We start from the raw sequence: 21,072 nt of genomic DNA, 5'->3' as shown, positions 1-21,072 counted from the left end.
CATCGTGTAGGAGCAAGAAATCTCATTGCTATTTCTGGCTCTGCCACAGACATCCTGTCTGTCATTTCATCTCTCCGGCCTCAGATTGTGCATGGATTAAAATGGGGTCATTCAACAATTTCCTCCTTGAGGGCTTGCCAGAGGTGCTGTTTTCCACAGCGAGTGATTACTCCTGAGAGCAGAATACGTTACGCTCTGGTTGCCCTTGCAAGTGCCATGTGTGCATTCCCACCTGGAGAGCTGGTGCCTCTCCGAGCGTGTCCACCTTGAATTTTATTGCTCACACCAGTTATTTGAAATTTTCTAGTTGGCATCTTTTTTCTTTTTTCTTTTTTTTTCAATATTTTAGTATTTCAGTTCTGTTTCCACTGACTTCAGAGCCAGGAGGATTTGTTCTGAAAGATACATAACTTTCCTACACTAATAACTTCACTCCTTTTCTTTTCTTCATGAATCCATGCCCGAAGGCGTTCTAGTTTCACCGTTTGTTATTTCCATTGTATTTAATTTGAAAGCAATGGTTTTGTCACAAAAACCTTGTGCAAGCCAACAGCTGATCTACTGCCCTCTTTTTTTCCTGCCTTCCCCATGTGTTTTCATTCACGTGCTGGGGATGGGAGGAAAGGCATGGTAGCTTTTGGGGGCTTTCTGTTGCATATGGAAAGAGCATCTGAGCTTCAGCCCTATCTGCAATAGTGCTTGCCCTGCAAGACCCTGGCCAGTCTAACAGCTGGCTCTGACCTTTTCCGAGGCCCCATCCTTCCTTTCCATCATACAAGGTCGCTCCTTTTGCTCCCGTTTCTGGGACAGCTGCTGAGGAACAGCCTGTTCTCTGTTCATCGCTGCCCCCTCCTCCTTTTTTATAGCGTGTTGGATTAAGATGCTGGATAAGACACTGTCTGCAGCATCTGGCTGCTGACTGCTGCCCTACAGTGGTTCCTGCAAAAAACATGTGTCCCTTAGAGGAGCCATTTGGATCAGCCTCCCGAGCAGCAGGACGTGCAGACATGGGTGGTCTGTCCCCCAAGCCCCTGCATGCTCTTTGCTCCTTCGCCTGCAACCAAAAAAGGGTCGAGAAGATACATAATGGAGGAAAGAACGGTTAGCGCTGCCCCAAGATAGCCTTTATCCCACCCAAAATCTAGCACTGAGCATGGGGGCTGTGGTGTTATCCTGGTGGCACCAAGGGCTCTATCCAGAGCTGACTGAGAAGAAAGTTGGGCAGCATCGGGGCTTCACCGGTTCTGTCTGAGTCTTGCAAGCCATTCAGCACCAGGTCCTGTGTATTTTCAGTAAGGAAAGGAGTTATGCTCTTAGCAACGAGCTAGAAATCAAAAGAGTTCAAGAATCCTCTTGTACCTTATATATAAGCTATAATATATATGTGTGTGCCAGCTTCTTTGCGTTTTAAATGTGGTGATCCAGCACAATGAGGACAAGATGCAGAGTTTTTAAATTCTCTTCCCACTGATACCAAATAAATCTATATTAGGTATCTGAATATTAATCATTCTGAATGTACATGTGGCTTCTTGGCAGTTGCCAAGGCCTTTTTGGCCTCTGCACATGGAAAGCCCCAATTCATTTGTACCTGTTTTCATTTCTGAAGTTTTTTTCTCTGGTCATCTTGTTTCATATTAGCTCCATTAATGCTCAAGTGGTGTGTACTCCCTACAGTTTTTACTCATGTTTTGCTGAGCTGCTGATACAGCTTATCGGATGCTATTTGCTATGTAAAGTTTTAGTAGATGAAACGATATATCAACATTTACCCATCATGGGGTAATCACCTAAATAAAACAAACAGGATATGGGATGAAATCACTCTTAAAAGACAAAAAATAAGGTAAAAGTGTGGCAAGTGAGCTCAAAATCCAGACAAGCTCCGTTAAGAGGCCACTAAATGTGGTTATGCTTTCTTCTGTTTTCAGATGTTAGTAGCTGCGTGCTCCCTGTATAGTGGGTGCCAGCTCTTGGTTCCCAAGGGGCAGCTCTGAAACTCCCATTGACCACAGTGCAGTTTGTAACAACTTTGAAATCATGAGTTGTTGGTAAAAAACAGAGCACACTATTAAAAAAAAAAAAGAAAGAAAAAGAAAAAAAGTTGTTTCTTCTCCTTTTGCATCTTTACCAGGAGACTGCTATTTGTAAAATGGTCTCTTGTTTGCGTTTTGTTTCTCTCCTACAAGAGGAAGCTGACAAAGAAAGAAATATACCCTGAATGTAATGAGTAACAAACCTCAGATTTGTTTGCTCACCTCGTGACTTAATGATAAAGCCAAATGCATTTTCTTCATGTGTTGATGAGCCAGAAGGCATTTAGACCATGAGCAGTGCACTAGGTTTACACAGCTTGTACAGCTTGCACAGCTTATACAGCACATTGCCTATTTATCAGCCCAACAAACAATTTTTAGTACACAAATAAAAGAAAAAAAATGGGGAAGGAGGGGAGAAGCAACTTGTGTAAACTTGTATACTACAGTTAAAATGCTGAATCCAGCTGTTTTCTTGGAAAGCTAATGGGAACTCACTAGAAGGTCAGGAACCCGAGGCCAAATCCACGCAAGCATTTTAATGCTTTTTTTTTTTTAAACTGTGTGTCTGGATCCAAACTGAAATCAATGAAACTTGGACGCTCTCTCATCTGAGGACAGGAGTTTGGCTGATAAAAGGGAGAGATGAAAAATAAAGGGGATGACTTTATCATCTTATTCAGGCATGGAGAGTAGAGAAGAAAGGAGAAAAGTGACTTAGAAACCCAGCTCTGTGCAGGGGTGTATGTTGAGTGAGATGGAGAGTCATGGGAGGTCCAGTACATTGCACTTTGGCCTTTTCTGGCTCAGCTCGACCCTGGGGCCTGGCAGCCATCCCCAAGCCAGTAAATTCCCACTATGTGACACTTCCCTGAGTCTTGCGTGGTATTTGTTTCCTAGCCGTGGCCTGGGAAGTGGATGCTCTTGCTAGTAAGTGTTGTCCAGCTGCCAGCCCCTTGGAGCCGGTGCTCTGCCTTCCCTACACATCGTTACTGCAAAACTTACGCGGCAGATCTCTGTGTTATTAGTATGAAATCTCAATGGTTAATCTTCTTGGTGGGTTTGTGGAAGAAAAGGACAAGTTAAAAAATGCGGTTTTGACTCCAGATTCCACTTTCCTGTTGATACAGCTGTATGTTTCCTACTCAGTGCCTGGCTGAAAAGGAAGGAGACCAGAGGGCAGTTTAACTCTTTAAATCTTGTGATGGTTTTGCTTTAGCATCACAGAATGCTTTCCATAGAGAAGAGTTCCCTTCTTGCCTCCCTCACAGCAGCTACCTTTTTTTTTTTTTTTTTTTTTTAATTTCACATACCCTTACACATTTTACATCCTGTTGCAGTTCGACAATTTATTCAAAAAGAAGATTTCCTCTGGTGTTTGGTGAAAACACTTCTCACCTCTATTGAGAATTTCTGCAATCTCTACTTTCTGATGTTGTGTTCACAGGAGAGAAAGCAGTTAAGCCTTTTAGCTGTACTTTAAAGTAATTAAAATTCAACCAATTACTTCCCCTGGCAAAGGGACTGTCAGACGACCAAGGCACTAAGCCAAGGATTTTGCCTCTGTGTGGTGAGAGAGTTTGTATTGGAGATCAGCCTGGGATAAATTACATCCCGAGGAAATTTCAGCCATTCATATTAGAACAAAATCTCAATCAAATTGGTGTTTCATTCTGATGTGGGAATGACTAATTGGTGGCATTGGTGGTATGCCACGTGCTGGAGGTGAACTGGTTGTGTTTGGCTACTGCGTCCTGATCTAAGCAGCTTTGCTACCTGTTGTGGCCACAACCAGGCAGAGGAGATGCAAATGCTTTGTAGCAATGCTGGCTATTATGTAGTCAAACCTCTAAAGTCAGGAAAATGGAGAAACCGTTGTGCTGCCTTTGTGCTCATATAGATGGTTCTGAGGGTTCGCTTATGGTATCCCCTTGTATTTTTGCATCCACCAGACAACTTTGAAAGTCATAACTAGCAAATGTTCACATGCTAAACACTGAATCTTGTTTTTTCTATAGGAAAGTAGAACTAGAGATAGAATATGAGATTCTGGGCCCATTACCAAAATAGCCACAGGCCCTAAGTCTTTTAGCATCCTTAGCTTTGATACTTCTCTTTGTCAACACAGATATCTTCACAAATAAATTATTTTAGCATGTCCTGATTTTCCCTGCTGGTAAAGTTTGTCTTATCAGAATCCCTCTTAGGAATAGTTTTATTGTTTGTTCAATTAACTGGAAGTAGTGGTGAGATTGGTTTCTAACATCATCTGCAGACGGAGTTCCTTCAGGTAGGGCATGGGCCAGAGATTTGGGGCAGATCATGGGCAAAGTGGCCTCTAGCTAATTGCCACAGCCCTGTTAAAATGTCTCATAGTAATTTTTGCAAGATCAGCTCTAACTTCTAGAGTTAAGAGTTAACGTCTCATATAAGCACCCAGTGATTCAGTATTTCTCAGCCGTTGGTTTGCCATGTTTTTGGTGAGATCTCTACCTGCTGTACTGGGGGACACAACAACAGGCCGTACTCTGAGCTCTTCTGTATGTCTGACTTCATCCAATGGTTGCAGCTATATTGTTACTGAACTTCATGTTTTTTTATTTAGAAGTCCATAGTGATTTTTATATTCTTGATCTGTGGATTTCTGTGTTTTTGTTGGTTTGTTTGTTTGTTTTCCCTCAAGTCAAAAGACAAAAGTCTCAGAAGAGTTTGTTTTGCATTCTACTGCTTGTTCCAGGTTTTGGACCTCAAATCTCATTGTCACAGGGGTTTCATATTTCTTTTAGAATTCCCTCATGGCACATTTTAAAACACAGTGACCAAAAAAAAAGAAAACTAATTAAATCCATTGAGGGAGATTTTAACAGGCAAGTGTTTGACATTGGTAACCAGTAATGTAGCTGTAATGTAGCTAAAGGCTTGATATCAGCCTTAGCAAGAAAATAGATCAGAAGATAATGTGTTTCCAGAGAATTCTTCATTCCCTTTCGGAAGTGATTGAAAGCAGCATCTACTCTATGACATATATTCTTTGCTACTTTTATTCAGATCCCTGAACCTGAAGAAGATTATTGGGCTCTGTTTGTGATTCTTTGTGTGCATCAGTTTATATCACACAGACAAATTTAAAGGAAATATTTACAAGGATTTTGAAAGAAGCAGATAGGATTTAATGTGCAGAGTGAAGTGAGAAAAAATGATGATTAAAAGCAACATAGGTCAGGGTGCTTTATCTGTTATGCTGCCTGTGCTGCCTCTAATACCCCCTCATCATCCAGGAACTCTCTATGCAGCAGTTCAGCTTTGGCATTTTGCTGGTGAGTGGAAATGTCTCAGTCCAGGAAAAAGAAAGAAGGGGTCACATTGGATTGCTGAAGTTCAGAAGCTGTCCCAGCATCTCCAAGGAAATCATGTTGTCTGTGTAGTGAGGAGCTAATGAGAGGATGGGGCCAGAAGCATAGCAGAGCTAAGCTGGAGACCAAAGAATATGACTGATATTCCCATCACAGCAATCACACTGAGAGGGTTTAGCATTATCTTTATGTACAACTGCAGTTTTACCATTACTCTGTGTTGCTGCCCAGCTGAACATCCAACTTGACACTACCTGCCTCTCACACTGGGTTTCAAATGGTTTCTGGTGTGGTTTTCTAGCAAATGCTTTGGGCTCTTGTGCGGTACTGGTTGCATATCTGGTTTGCGTGTTGCTACGAGGGTTCACTGCTTTCATGGCAGTAGCAAGGCTCCACTATATCCAGATCAGGTCATCAGTCTGTGTGAGATATCTGTGTGGATGCGTTTATATCAAACCTGCTAATGCTGCTTTACTGATCTCTCTGCACACACATTGCTAATAAACTTTAGATGCTACAGGAGACTTGTCATGATTTTGCTTGGCAAAGAGTAAGAGATGATATATCATTACAAGCTTGGCCATGCTGTTTGGCAGTCACACTCGGAATTAGCTTCAGGTTCTCCTGGTGTCTACAAAGTCTGATGTCTCCTGTTGGTCCTAAACATGTTGCTGATCTACATCCCTTTCATCCACATTGTCTGTGAGAACTTATGAAATTTTACGAGATTGAGGTATCCGAATATGCCACACTGGAGCACAAACTCACCATTTGGGACTCTCTGCCCAGAGAAGCTAATGTTTATTCAGTCATCTTTGTAAGCTCCATCTGTTTTTTACATAACTAGAAGAATTTGGCAATGCAATCTTACTGCTCATCTTTCATTGAGAGTCTTGAGGTGACTTTGATATAATGATATGACACTGTATTACATGATAGTTGTTTTTCTTGGATGAATCCACACATACCAGGAGTTCCAAAGAGGCCATGAAAGTTGCAGTAGTAGCAGCAGTTTCTTTTCCTTGTATTATCTTGAAAGATACTAGCTACAAAAATAGACTTCTGGTAGGTTTCCTGTTATCAGATAAAGTAATAATTATGTTTTGAATATATTTATCAGCTATGCTCATGATATGAGAGGAGATGGACCTACAAGATAAATTTCTTTTGTCTTCATTAAATGTACTGCTTAACAAAAATAAATAAATTAAAATAAAAAGTTTTTCTTTCTCTGCACAAGAACCAGACTTTAGATAACAGGACCGAGCTTGTGAAGACGTAGTGTTGGTTGTTTGGCTTTATGGACACATCCCAGAAGTGGTTTTGATTAAGGTATGCAGGCTGAGGAACCTAGAAGTGTTGGTTGTCAGTGCCCTCTGGAGGTCTTCAATCCGATATCCAAGAGGGAGATTCCACAGCCCTCTGCATGACCTGTCTCAGTTTTGCACTGCTCTCCTGCTGTTCAGGTTAAAACTCCTCAGTTACATGTCTGGCATCCCTTATTATACCCTCTGCTACCACTGAAAAGAGTTTGTCTCAGGTGTTTTTAGCTCTCAAGCAGCTGCTTTGGAACCTCCTTTAGTCTCGTCTTTGGCAGACCATACAAGTCCAGCTCCCTCAGCATCTCCTCTGAGCTCATAAGCTTTAAGTCTCTCATCAGCTTACTTGCCCTATTCCGGCCTTCCTATTTTCTCAATATCTCAAAATATTCTGGAAATATTGGTAGAAAATTGTTGACACTTGAAAATGCAGTTTTGTATTCTGAATAAAAGAAATGTGGAAACAAAGATGATTTTAAGAAAAGCCACCAAACAACACTATTTTTGTCTGTGAGGTGAATGGGGGGAAGTATGTGGGAAAAAGGTATAGAGTCTTAATTGTATTTTCTTTTTTTTTTTTTTTTTTTTTTTTGCCCAGCTGGGAACAGATTCTCCCCAAGTGAGTAATAAGAGCGGGTGAGTCATCCCCTTTGAGTTCAGGGCCATGGTTGAAAAATAAGAGACAAGTGAGTGCAGAGCATGGTTAAGCGCAAAGTAAAACATCTGCCAGAGCAATTTGGTCTTGTCCAGAAGCGGGAGCTACGATAGTGCTTTTGTTACGCGGCTCAAGTGTCAACATCCTGTTCTGCACAGTTTTGGGATGATTTGTAACCCCATGACCTTGCGCAGTACAAATACATTCTCATTTGTTCTCTCCACTTTCCTAAAATTAAAGTCTGTTTACTCCATCCTTCTGCAAGCCCTTCTCTGCTGCCCCTCCAGATGGTCCATGCTACTTTTCAAACTCTGCTTGTTTTACCAGATGAGCTCATTAGCTGCACAGATTAAGCAGGTGCAGTGCAAGGTGTTGAAACATTCTTGGAGCTCAGAGATGATGCTTTCTAATAAACAAGCGGTAAAACCCACGGTGGTGCTGTCAATTTGTCAGTGATGCCTCAATATTTTTAGGTGCATTTACTCTAAGCATGAGCTGTTTTGACTAGGGTATTTATGATACACCAGGTCACTTTCTAGTAGTAAAGTCTGTCCTTTCTGAATGTTCAAAAAGATGGGAAGGGAGAGTTTTATGGAAAAAAAAATGTGAAAAAGTGTGAGGTCACACTGAGTTTGGCAGTATAAGCAATATTTTGGCAGAGATGAATATATACAATCTTTACTTTGTAATTGTCTGAACTGAATTAGAAAAGACTATTCCAAACATCAGCTTACATTCTTCCCAGAGATGTATTTCCCAAATAGTGCTATAGGAAGTTGATTGTTCCTCACTCTCAGATGCATAGAAGTGGTTACCTAATTTTGGATATTTTATTTTCTTAGGATACTGAATTTTATGCATCAGGCATAACTTTCCTTTCTGCTGAGCATAAACAGAGCACAGAAAAAAAAATAAATCTGCCTGGCACCTGTAAGCCATAAAACTGTCTTCTATTTTCTGTGTTCAGTCTGTTATTTTGCGATATCTGGGATCTATTTTAATAGAGTACTTAGAAGATCATTTGTGTGTTGGGTAATTTGAGATCCTAACAATCATAGCTTCCTCCTACAATTGCATGTCTTGTGGAATTTGGTTTATATTTGTTTGCTGATACTACTTTGCTTGTGACTAGTATCATATTGTGACAGAGTTTCTGGGTGCTCACAGGGCCTTGGGGATTTGTAGCAAGAGTATAACAGCAAGTAAATGCTGATGGTGCTGTGATTGCTGCTGCTTTCACTGTAAGAACTGTCTTTTTGACAGCACATCCATTCTGGATGAAATAATCATACAATAATATCTAGCTCAGTCTAAAGTCAGATAGGTAAGAAACAAACTTCTACTTTGACAACCAGGTTTAATCCCTGTTTTTTGTCACTGATGTACATATCACTGACTCAGAAAGACACGTTGCTCTCTTGACTTGTAGTGGGTACAGCTCCTCTTTTCACACCTCAGCCATACGTAGTGAGATACCTTCTGTCTTGAATTACACCTAAATTCATACTGACCCATGAGTTTTCCTGACAAGATAAGCAGTTGCTCCAGTAAACTGACACATTTGCTGTAGCAGTGGTGTTCAGGTGCTAGAACATCCCTTCCCACAGAAAAACCATATCCACTCTGGACTTCTAGAGTCATTTTGTTACTTGCCAATCATGTAGTGAAATAAAAGCTATCCCCTTTCCATGTTTTTCTTTTCTTCACCTTACCTGCATGAATATTTCTTCAAGATGGAAATTCCACTAGTGCTGTGGAATGATGTTTGATGGGAGAAAAACAATATGAAGTTTTACTCTTTGTAGGTTCAAAAGCTCCAAGATTCCCAAGACCTTCCAACTAACTGGGTTATGAATACAGCTCTCACGTGTCAGTCAGGGTTGATATAAATTTGTCTTCCCTCCTGTGTCGTTATGTGGTGGCCATCCACATACTCTGTGGACAGGAGTGAAAATGCTTTGATCTACAGTATCCATAAGCCTGAGATTCACCAGCCGTAGCTGCCTTTTTAGCTAGAGATGAGATCTAAAGATTTAATATCATTAAAGCAGATGAACAGTTGAGATGATTGTGCTCTATCACTTGTTAGCATCTTTCTACTTCGGGCTGAAACCAAGTTCAGCCAGTAGGTGGACCCAAAAGAAAGCAGATGTGTTTGCCATCTTGTCGACAGTGCAAACGGACAGTGCTTTCCTGGAACATGTGTCCCTACATCTCCAAGTTCAGTTTATTACTTCAGGGTTTCAGTTTAGGGCAGCCAATCTTGGGGAAAAAAAAAAATGCATGTTTTTAAACAAAGGCTGATGTTGGCACGTCTTGGCTCCCACTGAAAGGCTGCTTGGTTCAGGCTGCAAAACAGCCGATTTGATCGGGTGATCTCCTTTTTATCGTAAGGATGACACTCTAATAAATATTTCCTCAGTGACTGCTTCTCCTTTGTGAACATGTCAGAGAAGCAGGACAGGAGATAATCCAGATCACATTGCATTCCTCTATGAATAACATCTGGAGCTTATCCTGAAAGGTAACACCGAAAACGTAGATTAAAAATGTGCCTCTCAAGTGTTTTGCTGCTTGGAAATTAAAAGAAGTCCATCCCATCATATGGGCCCTAAAAGCAGCAGCTCATCCTTGTGCAGATGAGAGGAAGATCTCAAAAGTCCTTCTTTTATACCAACCTGCAGGAACCAAGAGAAAATCAATGAAGAATGATATAGTGCTATAATTTGAATAGACCACTGCTCAGCAAATTCTCATAACGCCTTTGCCGGCTATGTCAGTAGAGGATGAATTGAATTTAGGAAAAAACACTGACCTTTCCGAATGTCAAAATTTTCCCTATCAGTAAAGCTCTGGGGTAGAAGAAAATGGTTAATTTCTCCCCAAGCCCCTTCTCCATGTATTTAATCAGGAATCACATGAAGGTCTGTTAAAGAATAATGATGCTCCCTATGAGTAGGAGCAATTCCAGCTTATGCTGGAATTTGGTCTGATAAGTAGAGAGTATCAATGTTGTTTACCCAGAGTTATCTATCTTTTCACAGACTGCACATGGAAGGAATAAATCCCATCAGTCACTAATCATGGACATAGTAGTTTAAGCTCATCTCAGTGAGAGAGATGTCTGAAAGAAAGAGAGATTTTAAGAGTAAAATCTCACAGTGCTGAGATAGTGGAATGAATGTGCTCATATATAGTTTTAAGCATGAGTAAGATCTGGAAATACAGATTTTTTTTTGAGTGTGTCTGAGACCTTCACTGCTTAAATATAAAGCTTAAGGTTTCCTTATGTATTATGTAAAAGCACAGCTATATCTTTGCTTGGTTTGCATTTGGACTATATCCACTTATTTCAGTGCTCTAACTTGCTATTTCAAGGCTTCAGCCCTAGAACAACCTTACAATTTCAGTATTTTCCAGAAGACTAGAAATATATGTTGCCAGGAGGTAGAAATTTCTGCTGAAATGTTCCCATCTATTTTATATCTTTAAGTCTTTTCTATTAAAACTCACACCTCTTTCTAATACTGAGGCTGTGGTCGTGTCAGGATGTCATTTATTATTTTCTCGTTCTCTCCCTTGGAATGTGCACACATAAATTAGCTGAAAATTGTTCCCTGAGAAATATTATTCTCCGCAGGTGCAAAGAGAAAAGCCTTTTGTTTTTTGCCAAACACAAGTCATGAGTGATTTTAATAGAGAGTTATCAGCCATGGCAGGGCATGAATAGTATCATCCTGATTTAATGAGAATTAGTTCATATCTAAAAAAAAAAAAAGAAAAAAGACAGTATTAGCGCTCATAAATAACTTGCAGTGGAATGTTTTTTTCTTTCCTTTGGCATCTAAGATAAGTAATAAAACTGCATATCTTGATTGTGAGCAGTAAGTATTCAAAACAAATTAATGAGTACTTGGAAAAAAAAATCCTTGCAGACATTTTTATTAATCTCTGTCATATTTTAAAATAAACCTGGCAAACACTCTTCACCATGGTAATTGTTTTAAAGCTTCTTTTCACTCTCATTGTGAATTTCTTAGAGAATCATTGTTGAGCTTTGTTTTATTTTTTTTTTTTTTACTTTTTTGCTTTTTTTAATAACTAAGAATGGCTGTGAATGATCATAGAATCATAGAATCCTTAAGGTTGGAAGGGACCTCTAGAGGTCATCTAGTCCAACCCCCCTGCACACTCAGGGTCACCTAGAGCACGTGACACAGGACTGCGTCCAAGCGGGTTTTGAAGATCTCCAGAGAAGGAGACTCCACAACCTCTCTGGGCAGCCTGTTCCAGTGCTCTGGCACCCTCACTGTTAAAAAATTTTCCTTAAGTTCCTGTGGAACTTTTGGTGCTTCAGTTTGTGGCCATCACCTCTAGTTCTGTCGGTGGCCACCAGTGAAAAGAGACCAGCACCATCCTCCTCACTGCCTCCCTTGAGGTACTTCTAGACACTGCTCAGGTCCCCTCTCAGCCTTCTCTTCTCCAGCTGAACAGGCTCAGCTCCCTCAGCCTCTCCTCATAGGGCAGATGTTCCAGGCCCCTGATCATCCTTGTGGCCCTGCGCTGGACTCTTTCCAGAAGTCGTGTCCTCTTCTCATGAGGAACACAGAGATCCCAGGGAAAGCCCCACTGCTTGAACACAAGAATGATGACTGTTGCAGTGATTTTTTCTTAACAGCATCTGAGGAAGAAGTTGTTTATGTTGTGTTTTTTATAGAGCATTATTGTTCATGGTGTCTTACTGTGGTAACTATTAATAGGAGAGTGTCCACATCTCAAAACATTCTGGATTATTGAAGTATTGTGCCTGAATGAATTTTCCATAGGGATTTGGATATTCAACTGGTGACAGAAGACCACAGAAGAGGATATGACAAGAATTTTATAACTCTGCAGAATTCTTTCTGTCTTGGAGAGGCTTAAAAGGGCAAAGGAAAGGAGTGAGGATGAGGTACAGGTTTTGTGCTTGTGCTGGTGCCTGGAAGATAACAGTTCACAAAGAAGTTCTGAGGGTGACAGAGCCTAGGACAGGATACTGCTTCCATCTTTCCATGTTTTGCCTCTTTGTAAAATAAGAGAATTACAATATTTCCTCACTTGTCCACTCTGATTAGTATGAAGATGCACATTTAACTCACATAAAATGTCCTTCTTATGGCTTGCATGAGTTTTATCTATACATCTGGATTGGATTATTAAGTACCTTCTTCTTTTTTTTTCATTGACAGAGCAGATGATAGGTTTATTGCATTTGAAGAGGCCTCTCTTCTCAAGTGATAGATAATTGCATCTGCTTAAATTGTTGGGAGCACCGTTAAAGGGCCTGGGTTTTTCACTGATTCAAGTATTCCTCTTTTAACAACTTTGGCACCATCAAAGAACCTTAAAAAGGGAATAAATTATACTGGTATGTGTTAGTTTAAACATGAGTTTAAATGTGATTTTTAGACAACTTTAAGGCCAACTCTATGTGAAGGATCCTTAATAGAACTGGGAATTATGCCCAGAGAAAACATACTGCGTATTTGGCAGTGATTAGCAATGTGTTAACAATTTAGTTTTTGGAATAAAGGGTAATTAATTACTAAGATACTTAAATACATTTTCAAATACTGCAGTAGCAGGTTTAGAAATGTGTTTTAATTAAATCTGAGACTGTTAACAAGGAAGCTGTAGAAGACAGTAAAAGAACAGCTCATGGGCTGTGGGATGGCAATTCTTGGGGGTACATTTCCTTATGGTGCCTTGAGTTGGGCCACTTGCTCCATGGTGATGGAAAGTTTTTTGTTTGAGGCATCTGAAAATGCAAAGAGGACGAAGATCTCAGCAATATATAGCACAAAGCAGGAGAGAAAGGATGAGTTTGACCAAGTAGTCTCTAGACCCTGACTTTCCTCCCTGTGTAGCTTTTGCAGGTGGTGCAATCATCTTTGCAGCTTGCACCTCCTTGCACCAGGAAGGGGACTCTGGACTGTGTGAGGACAGTCAGTGACGTCTTCTAGATGCTACTGATAGCCTATAAATAACTCGTGTTGCCTCAGTGCCTGGGCTACTGTGCCCTGCTCGACACACATGGACAGCTAAGCTTTTCTGTTCAGTAATCCTGGTAGAAAAGGCACATCTTCGCTCTGTCATAGGGCTGATTTTCACCCTGCCTGTGCCACAAGCATGGCTGATGGTGTTTGAAGTCACCCAGAGCTTAGTCTTCAGGGACTGGATGGGTGCAAAAGGTGATAACCTCTGCTCTCTGTGGATTTGCTCCCTGATTTTCTGTGAGCTAAGGTATCCCAGGCCTTCATTAATCTCAGTAATAGTGGCTTGAATTTGTGTATTGGAGCAGCATCACTGCCTAACACAAAATCCCTTCCCTACCTCTATGTGCAACAGCAGTTCTCAGATATTGCACTGTTTTGCAGTTTTGTTTCCTCTTTTATTTGAGAAGAAAATGGGGAATGGGAAATGGAAACTTGGCAGTATCTTCGCCATAAAACTTTTCCTTCCTGGCTCACCATGTTAGCAAAAATTTGTGTGCTGTTAATGAGAGAAACTCTAATATTATGAAGTTTCATTTATACTCATCAGAGTGCTAGCTCTCCTCCACCTAGGAAAGAGGAATCTGCCAAAAGGCAGAAAATCACTATAGAAATTGTTTGATTGGGTGGGCCAAGGCAGTATCATGGGAACTGCAGTGTGAAGCCTGGAAGAACTCATCACCAGGCAATGTACAGACCTAGAGCCTCGTGATAGCTTTAGGATTCACAAATAGCATCTCTGCTGTATCTGGCAGTCTGGACACTGCAAAAGAAGAAGGATGTTTGTTACATAGTGCATGGAGGAAATACAAGGTGGGAGGTATTTGCTTTGACTATTATAGCTTTAGGACTAGGAGCTGAGATTAGGGAACAGAATTGTTTGTGCACTGTGTTATAGCAGTGGAGAGAAGCAAAATATTTTCCACACAGAAGTGGGTGAAATTGTTCATTAATTGTTCAGTGCCAGTTAGCCAGATATTGGGTTCTCACTTTATTGGTTTTTCCCTTTCCCTCACCAAGGCTCTATCCAAGTCAAAGGGCTTGGATATTACAGGAAGGCAGTTGTTGCAGCATTAATGGTATTGCTGAAAGAGCGAAAAAGGCCAAGTCATCCTCAGGAGGTTCATAATCGAGTGTTAGGCCTGTGGGTTTCGGACGATCCTGGTACCAGCAGTTCATGCTCAGATGTCTGTGAGGAGCACTGCTGTCACTCCTGTTTCCTTGGGATTTATGAGATCCCATGTTTTGGACCCACCCAAACATGGATAAGCCTGAAGAGGAACACAAGTAGGGCACATCTCAAGTGCTTGCACACTGCGATACTGCACATGGCCCTTATCTTCCTCTGTGACTTGAAGGGCCAGTTACTGCTGGGTGGTGAAATCTTTGCGAGGAGACGTTCCTCAGCCAGCAAGCACAACAGGTTTTGCGTTGCATGATCCTCTCCCAGAGACAAGCAGCATGGGGTGGCACTGACAGGAGGCAGACACATTGCCTCATGCTGTCACGCCATGTCTTGACCCATGTGCTTGTGTTCCTGCATGGAGAAAGACCTCTTATTTAGGGAAGAGGGGCACTCAGGTCTGGAAAAGGCTGAGCACCAACAGATTGGGGTTGTGTGGTTTGGGTGCTGGACCAAGCTGCAGAGTGCTTGCCCTTGGCTGCTAGGACAGGGTGTTTGTAAGACAGCAGTGACTGCTTCCTTTCCATTGCTCTTTGACACTTATTCTTTGGGTTCTTTGAAATCTCTTAAGATATGATGGGGGATTTTATGACCACCACAGGGTTCAATGTTCCCTTTTCTCTGGACACGTTCCAAGCTCTGTTTCTTTGTTCATAGGCCATTGCCCAGACCTCCACCGACATGACTCCCACCGTCCCTGCCACGACAGAGGCTTACACGCGGACTCAGTACTGCAAGTGGCCATGCGAGTGTCCAAAGTCACCACCTCGGTGTTCAGTAGGAGTCAGCCTGGTCACAGACGGCTGTGATTGCTGCAAGACTTGTGCCAAGCAGCGTGGAGAAAGTTGCACGGAGGCCGATACCTGTGACTTCCACAGAGGCCTGTACTGTGACTACAGTGGAGACAGACCTAGGTACGAAATAGGAGTATGTGCACGTAAGTGATGTACATATATTTTTGACTTAGATATACAGCACTGGCAGCTCCACTCAGTCTAAGCACCGCTGAATTATATCTCATTAAATACATGACTGTACATTTTTCAGCTTCTCCATTCATCCTCTTCTCTATCCTTATAGCTTATCTATCTGTTTCATTCTCATGACATTTGGCTGGATGAAAAATGACCTCCGAATTCTTGCTGTTTGAGTTGGTTACAGCTAAGAATAAGAAGGAAAACAGCATTTGAAGGTCTTCAGATTTGCAACAAGATGATTCTGGAATACCCATAACAGGAGGATGTGATGTAGTGGGTTGGGGATAAAGGAAGGATAGTCAAGCAGTTGACTTTAAAGGCAAGTAATATGAATGTCTTCCAAAGGAAAAAAAAGCCATGAAGGAATGATATTTATTTCCAGATCCCAAGCAAGAAGAGAATATGGCATCCTATCAAGAGGGTCAAGTTTCTCACTTAACTAGTTGCAGCCTTAATCTTGTAATGGCTTCAGTCATGCTGAGTCGGATGAAGCAGAGGGATTTCTTCATAACAACCATAGCAAATACTTGGTGGGATAATTCATATGACTGGAATGTTCTTATTCTAGAATAATAAGGGAAAAAGGAAATGAGATGGTGTTCTGTGTGTCAAGGAGGTGTTCGCATGTTCTACGGACTATAGAGGGAATTAGACTTGATGAGAGCCTCAGAAAATGATGAAAAGAGAAAGGAAGACAAGGGCTCTTACAGAGACAGATGATCAAAAAAGGCATAGACTGTTTACTGTTACTGGAATTTACAAGTTGTAGTTTAGATTCATAAACAACATAAAGCAATTAATGGGCAGGGTCTTCTAGATCAGAATAGAACTTGGAATGAGGTAATAATTGAAAATGTGAAAGTGGAAGGAGAGCTGACTTTGAAATGATAGAAAAATTAATGCATGAAAAGGAGAAAACATTTTCTTAAAAAAAAAAAGTTAAGCTCAATAAACTTACTTAGAGAATCAGTAGAAAAAAATGTAATATGGGACTAGTCTGAGAAATAGTCTGGGAAGTTTAGGGCAGCTGGCAGTTCCTCAAATAAATTATACTAAGGGGACAAATTCTTAAAGAGGAGAAGAATAGGAAGTGTAGTAAGAAATTAACTTGGCTTTGCATTAGCTTGAATACCAAAAAAAAAACTCAAACAACCTTTCAAGAAGTTCACTCTGACCATGTTTCTGTGTGATAAATATGAAATAGCAACAAGAGAAAATATGTGTGAAAACAAAAAGGGCAATGCACAGAACTATTGGAAACTTCCAGGTAAAAAAGTCTTTTTGCAAAACACTAGCAGAAAGCAGACAAGCAAGGAAAACATTGATATGCTAAAAAGAAGAGAAAGGATGCAGTTAAAAGGTGATTCCAAAAATTTTGAAATGCAAAATGCTTTCCTTCATCAGCACCTATTAAAAAAAAATTCAACTGCAAGTAGAATGCATAATGAATGTAACATGCTAATGGTAACAAGCACCACTGTGGGGTGAAACCCACTCCAGAACAAAGAACACATTAGAGAGCTTGAAAATGTTCTTAGACTAACTTAAGTTGATAATATTTCTATGAACTGTCTTATGTACTACTCCTTATGTACTCCTACCTGCTGGGTCTTTGAGAAATTATGGAATTTAAATATGTAGAGGGTGGAAATGGTAGAAAGGAAGAAAGAGAAAGTGGAGAATAATGAATTGTCAATTCAATTTCATTTTCCAGAAAAAAAAAAGGCAAACAAAAATGAACCATAGAAATGTGGGAAATAAAAATATGTTAAATCTCACAACCAACCTTGGAAAATGTGATTTTTATAAAAATTCCCTTGTGTGGGTGCAAAATATAGTGCAATAATGGTATCCAAGGGTATTTATCAGTGTTTTACTCTCAAGATGGAGGACATAACAAGTGAGATTTGGCAGATGCATTTTGTGTGTTTTTATTCCCATTCTGGTTGGTAGAGCAGTAATTTCATTTGTTAGATTTCCATGAAGTTTAAAGAGATAGGCATTGCAGAGGTATTGGAAGTCATGAGCATATTTTGCAAATGAGAGTGATGTTTGGGAGGGAAAGGAGGAAATTCAGTGGCGAAGCGCATAGTACTACATTAAACAGGAATAAAAAATTCACATAAATATGAAATGGGAACAACTGGTTCAGAAGCAGTAATTTATAAAATCTGAGAGTGGGGGAATAAATCACAGGCTAAAGAGTAGTCAGTAGTTTGCTGCTGTTATCTATCTATCTATCTATCTATCTATCTATCTATCTATCTATCTATCTATAAAATACTGGAAGGAATAAGTGGAACAGTCGCCCACCAAATGCAGAAAGTCTTCCCACTCCACTTCACTGAAGACTTGTGGGAGAGCTGGGTCTAGTTCAGGTACGGAGCTGCAGGAAACATGGGACTGAACTGTGGAGAGTGAAGGAGAGTAATGAAAATGATCAGAGAGCAGAGAAGCATAACTGAAGAGGAAATTCTGAAAGAACCAGAGTAGCTTCAACAAGGTAAGATGGAGGGAGATTCAGAGAAGATTACAAAGGAATCTGTATAGATTTTGAAATACAAAGAAATTTCTGCGGAGACAACAGATGCTGTTCCCCATGTTTGTGGTAAACAGGGCAAAAAAAAAAGCTTAAAAAGCATTTTTCAAGATTAAAAAAGATCTAAAATTAAGCAAAGAGGATGTAAGAGCATTTAAATGACTTGTATGGGCTGTGCATGGAGCCAGCAAGGGAGGTCAGTAAGAACATTTTAAACAAGCATCTGTCAAAAGTGATATGGTTACATCTGGCCCTGCATTGGGCCAGAAACTGGATTTTGTCTCAAAACTTCCTTAGCCTTTCTAGGCTTTTTAAAATACCTTCAAATTCCTTCTCTCTCTCTCTTTCTCGCTCTCTCTTTTTATTTCCTCTATTTGGATATTTTATTTGTATTCAATATGCCTGCTGCAGCCAGCGTTGTGATGTAGGAGGATTGATCTCCAGTTTTCCCACTGAGATCTTGAAAAATTCCCGGTCCAATGCACCTTTTGGGTCCCTACTGTCATGACAACACATTCCCTACAATGTGACATTTGGGGTTATTTGGGGATGGTGTGCATTGTGCTGTGCTTGGCTGAGGGTCATTGGAAGTAGATCCTTGCCTGGCTCATTTCTGGCTACCATAGAAACCCGTGATCTTTCTCTTGCTTTCCTCAAGCAGGTGGATGCAGATGGCAGAATTTGCTGACCTGTTCTTTCTCATAAACTAGGTCATTTGCAGACTGAATCACTCCAGTCTGACCGCACAAGCTATTGCTCTGACTGCACAGTGACTCAAGACAGGGCTGTAGTGCTGGTGTAACTGTTGTGGTGAATTTACTTTTCCACTAGATGACAAAAATTGATTAAATGCCAAAAAGTAGGAACAAAATGCACATACGTTCCCTGCTTTTTAAGAGCAATATAATTCAGGGAAAATAAGGATACTGAAGAAGCTAGGAATTGGGGTTAGTGAAAGCTTTAGGGTGAAACTGGGGAAAATTCAGGTTTAGTCTGGACTGAATTGCTGAAGTATGACCCAGGTCCCAAACCACAGATGTCAAATGGGAGGTTGATGGGCTTCACCGCAGTTCTCCCTGTGGGTTCCTGGGTTTCCTCCACACTGTACCAGAGACAGCAGGGTGTTGAGTGTACTTCAAGGCAGCCATGAACACCTGGAACTGAGAGCGGGAAGTGCTTGAATCCTGAAAGTGTATGCAAACTCAGTGCAGTTCTGCACTATGGCCTTCAGTAGTATCTTTTCTCAAGATGAACCTTTTGAGTCCTGTATGAGCTCAAGGCAGCAGCAGACTAAACTTGGAGGAAAAAAAAAAAAAAACACAAGAAATAGGACACTTTCCTCAAACTCTGATATTCTATGTGCTCAAATTAACTGAATTCTCTGCTCCAGCTTCAGTGCTAATTGTTATCTATCAAACCCAAAGACTGAACCTTCTAAGAACTGAAGATGTGCATGAATGTAGGATCTGGATTTGTACTTCAGATTTCCCAAAGTCTCATTTTGTGGGTTGGAAGGGATTTGGGTTTGGTGGTTTCATTCAAACCTCTCTAAAAATAAGAAGGTTTTCTTCAGAATTATAATTGAGCATTTCAGTTTGTGTACTAGCTCTGAAGAACACTGTATTGCAGATCTATTTCTGAGCAGACTTCAAGTCTAAGAGGTTAGATCAGTGCGTACGCACTGCCTCCATGTGATCAAGTAAAAAACTGAAGCTTGAAATTTCCATCGGAAGATTCAAAACAAAAAACCTTGCTGCCTTGTACAACTTGTGTCCTATTTCGTGGATCAATGCAATTTCTTCTTGTGAGCAACAAAAAGAAAGCTCAATCTTTCACAGGTTTATTTAAAGACATACTGTAAATATTCATTTTCATGGCAATAAAATATATTACTTAATTTTCTAACCAGAGTTTTCTGTGATAAACTGGGTGAGACCTAGTCATCTATATGAACATCTAGGTGCTTTTAAGTGCTTTTTTTATACCTTGGTGTCTTGCTACTGCTGCTTCCAGAGGATACAGATGTCCTGCTTGTGCCATATTCGCAACTCCATATAGTTGTCTCGGTGTAGGAAATCTTGGATGCCACATAGTTGATGTTTTAATTACTTTGATTGTTCCTATTGCAAGTGTCCTTTGCCACAATACCATGAAATATATATGTATTTTCCAAAAAATATTATAGTTTAATTTTGCTGTGATTTAGACAGAAGACATTTTCCTCCATTATGTGACCATGTTTGGCTTAGCATTTCACTGAAAACATCACTCCATGGAGAAACAATGCTGCCATGTCTTCATGCTGGCTCTTCTAGCCCATAAAAGAAGAAACACAGTATTTTATTATTATTAGCATTATTTTAAGGATGCTCTGTGTGTGTCTTTCTTTCAGAGATTCTCGGTGTTGGATGTGTCCTCAATGGAATCAGGTATAACAACGGGGACAGCTTCCAGCCAAATTGCAAGTACAACTGCACGTGCATTAATGGGGCTGTGGGTTGCATTCCCATGTGCACAAACTCACGCCCTCCCTTAGTTTGGTGTCCGAACCCAAAGTTAATTAAGATGGCAGGAAAGTGCTGCGAGCAGTGGATTTGTGACGACTCCAAGAAAATCAGGAAGACGTCTCCACGCCACATTGCCTCTGCAGGTATCGTGGGAAGGTCACAGGCCTCTCCTCTGTTATTCAGGGACCAAAGCATCAACCCATACTGTCAAGCATCTAGTCTTTATGTGAATCAAGTGCAGAGACTCCTGTACAGCACATCTCAAAGAAAAGGACATGCCAGTGCCAGGAATGTGCTTAAATTCCTTACCAGCAACATGAGATTCACCAAAGGTCCTCATGTGACAGGGCCTGCTCTGCAACACACACCTGCACTTGGGAGATATCAGAAGTCCTTCTTACTTTACAGTTTTTCTTGGTCTGGGCCCTCTGGAAAACAAAAATGGGTGGTACCTGGTTTGGAACTAAGACT

General features: G+C 40.7%; 1 protein-coding gene across 1 annotated transcript in view; it reads left to right on the top strand.

Moving 5' to 3' along the window:
- Positions 1–21,072, top strand: part of CCN4 (cellular communication network factor 4) — a 32,198-nt gene that overhangs the window by 9,070 nt on the left and 2,056 nt on the right. The window contains exons 2-3 of the mRNA XM_010223931.2: positions 15,236–15,515; positions 20,487–20,744. Of these exons, the coding sequence (XP_010222233.1) occupies positions 15,236–15,515; positions 20,487–20,744 (538 nt within the window). The remainder of the gene's footprint in view (positions 1–15,235; positions 15,516–20,486; positions 20,745–21,072) is intronic.

The sequence above is a fragment of the Tinamus guttatus genome, unplaced genomic scaffold, assembly GCF_059628265.1.
Source record: "Tinamus guttatus ecotype Peru unplaced genomic scaffold, ASM5962826v1 Tinamus_guttatus_pri_ptg000038l, whole genome shotgun sequence".
Taxonomy (NCBI): Eukaryota; Metazoa; Chordata; class Aves; order Tinamiformes; family Tinamidae; genus Tinamus; species Tinamus guttatus.
Note: the sequence above shows the minus strand (reverse complement) of the source record. Positions and strands in the feature narration are given on the sequence as shown.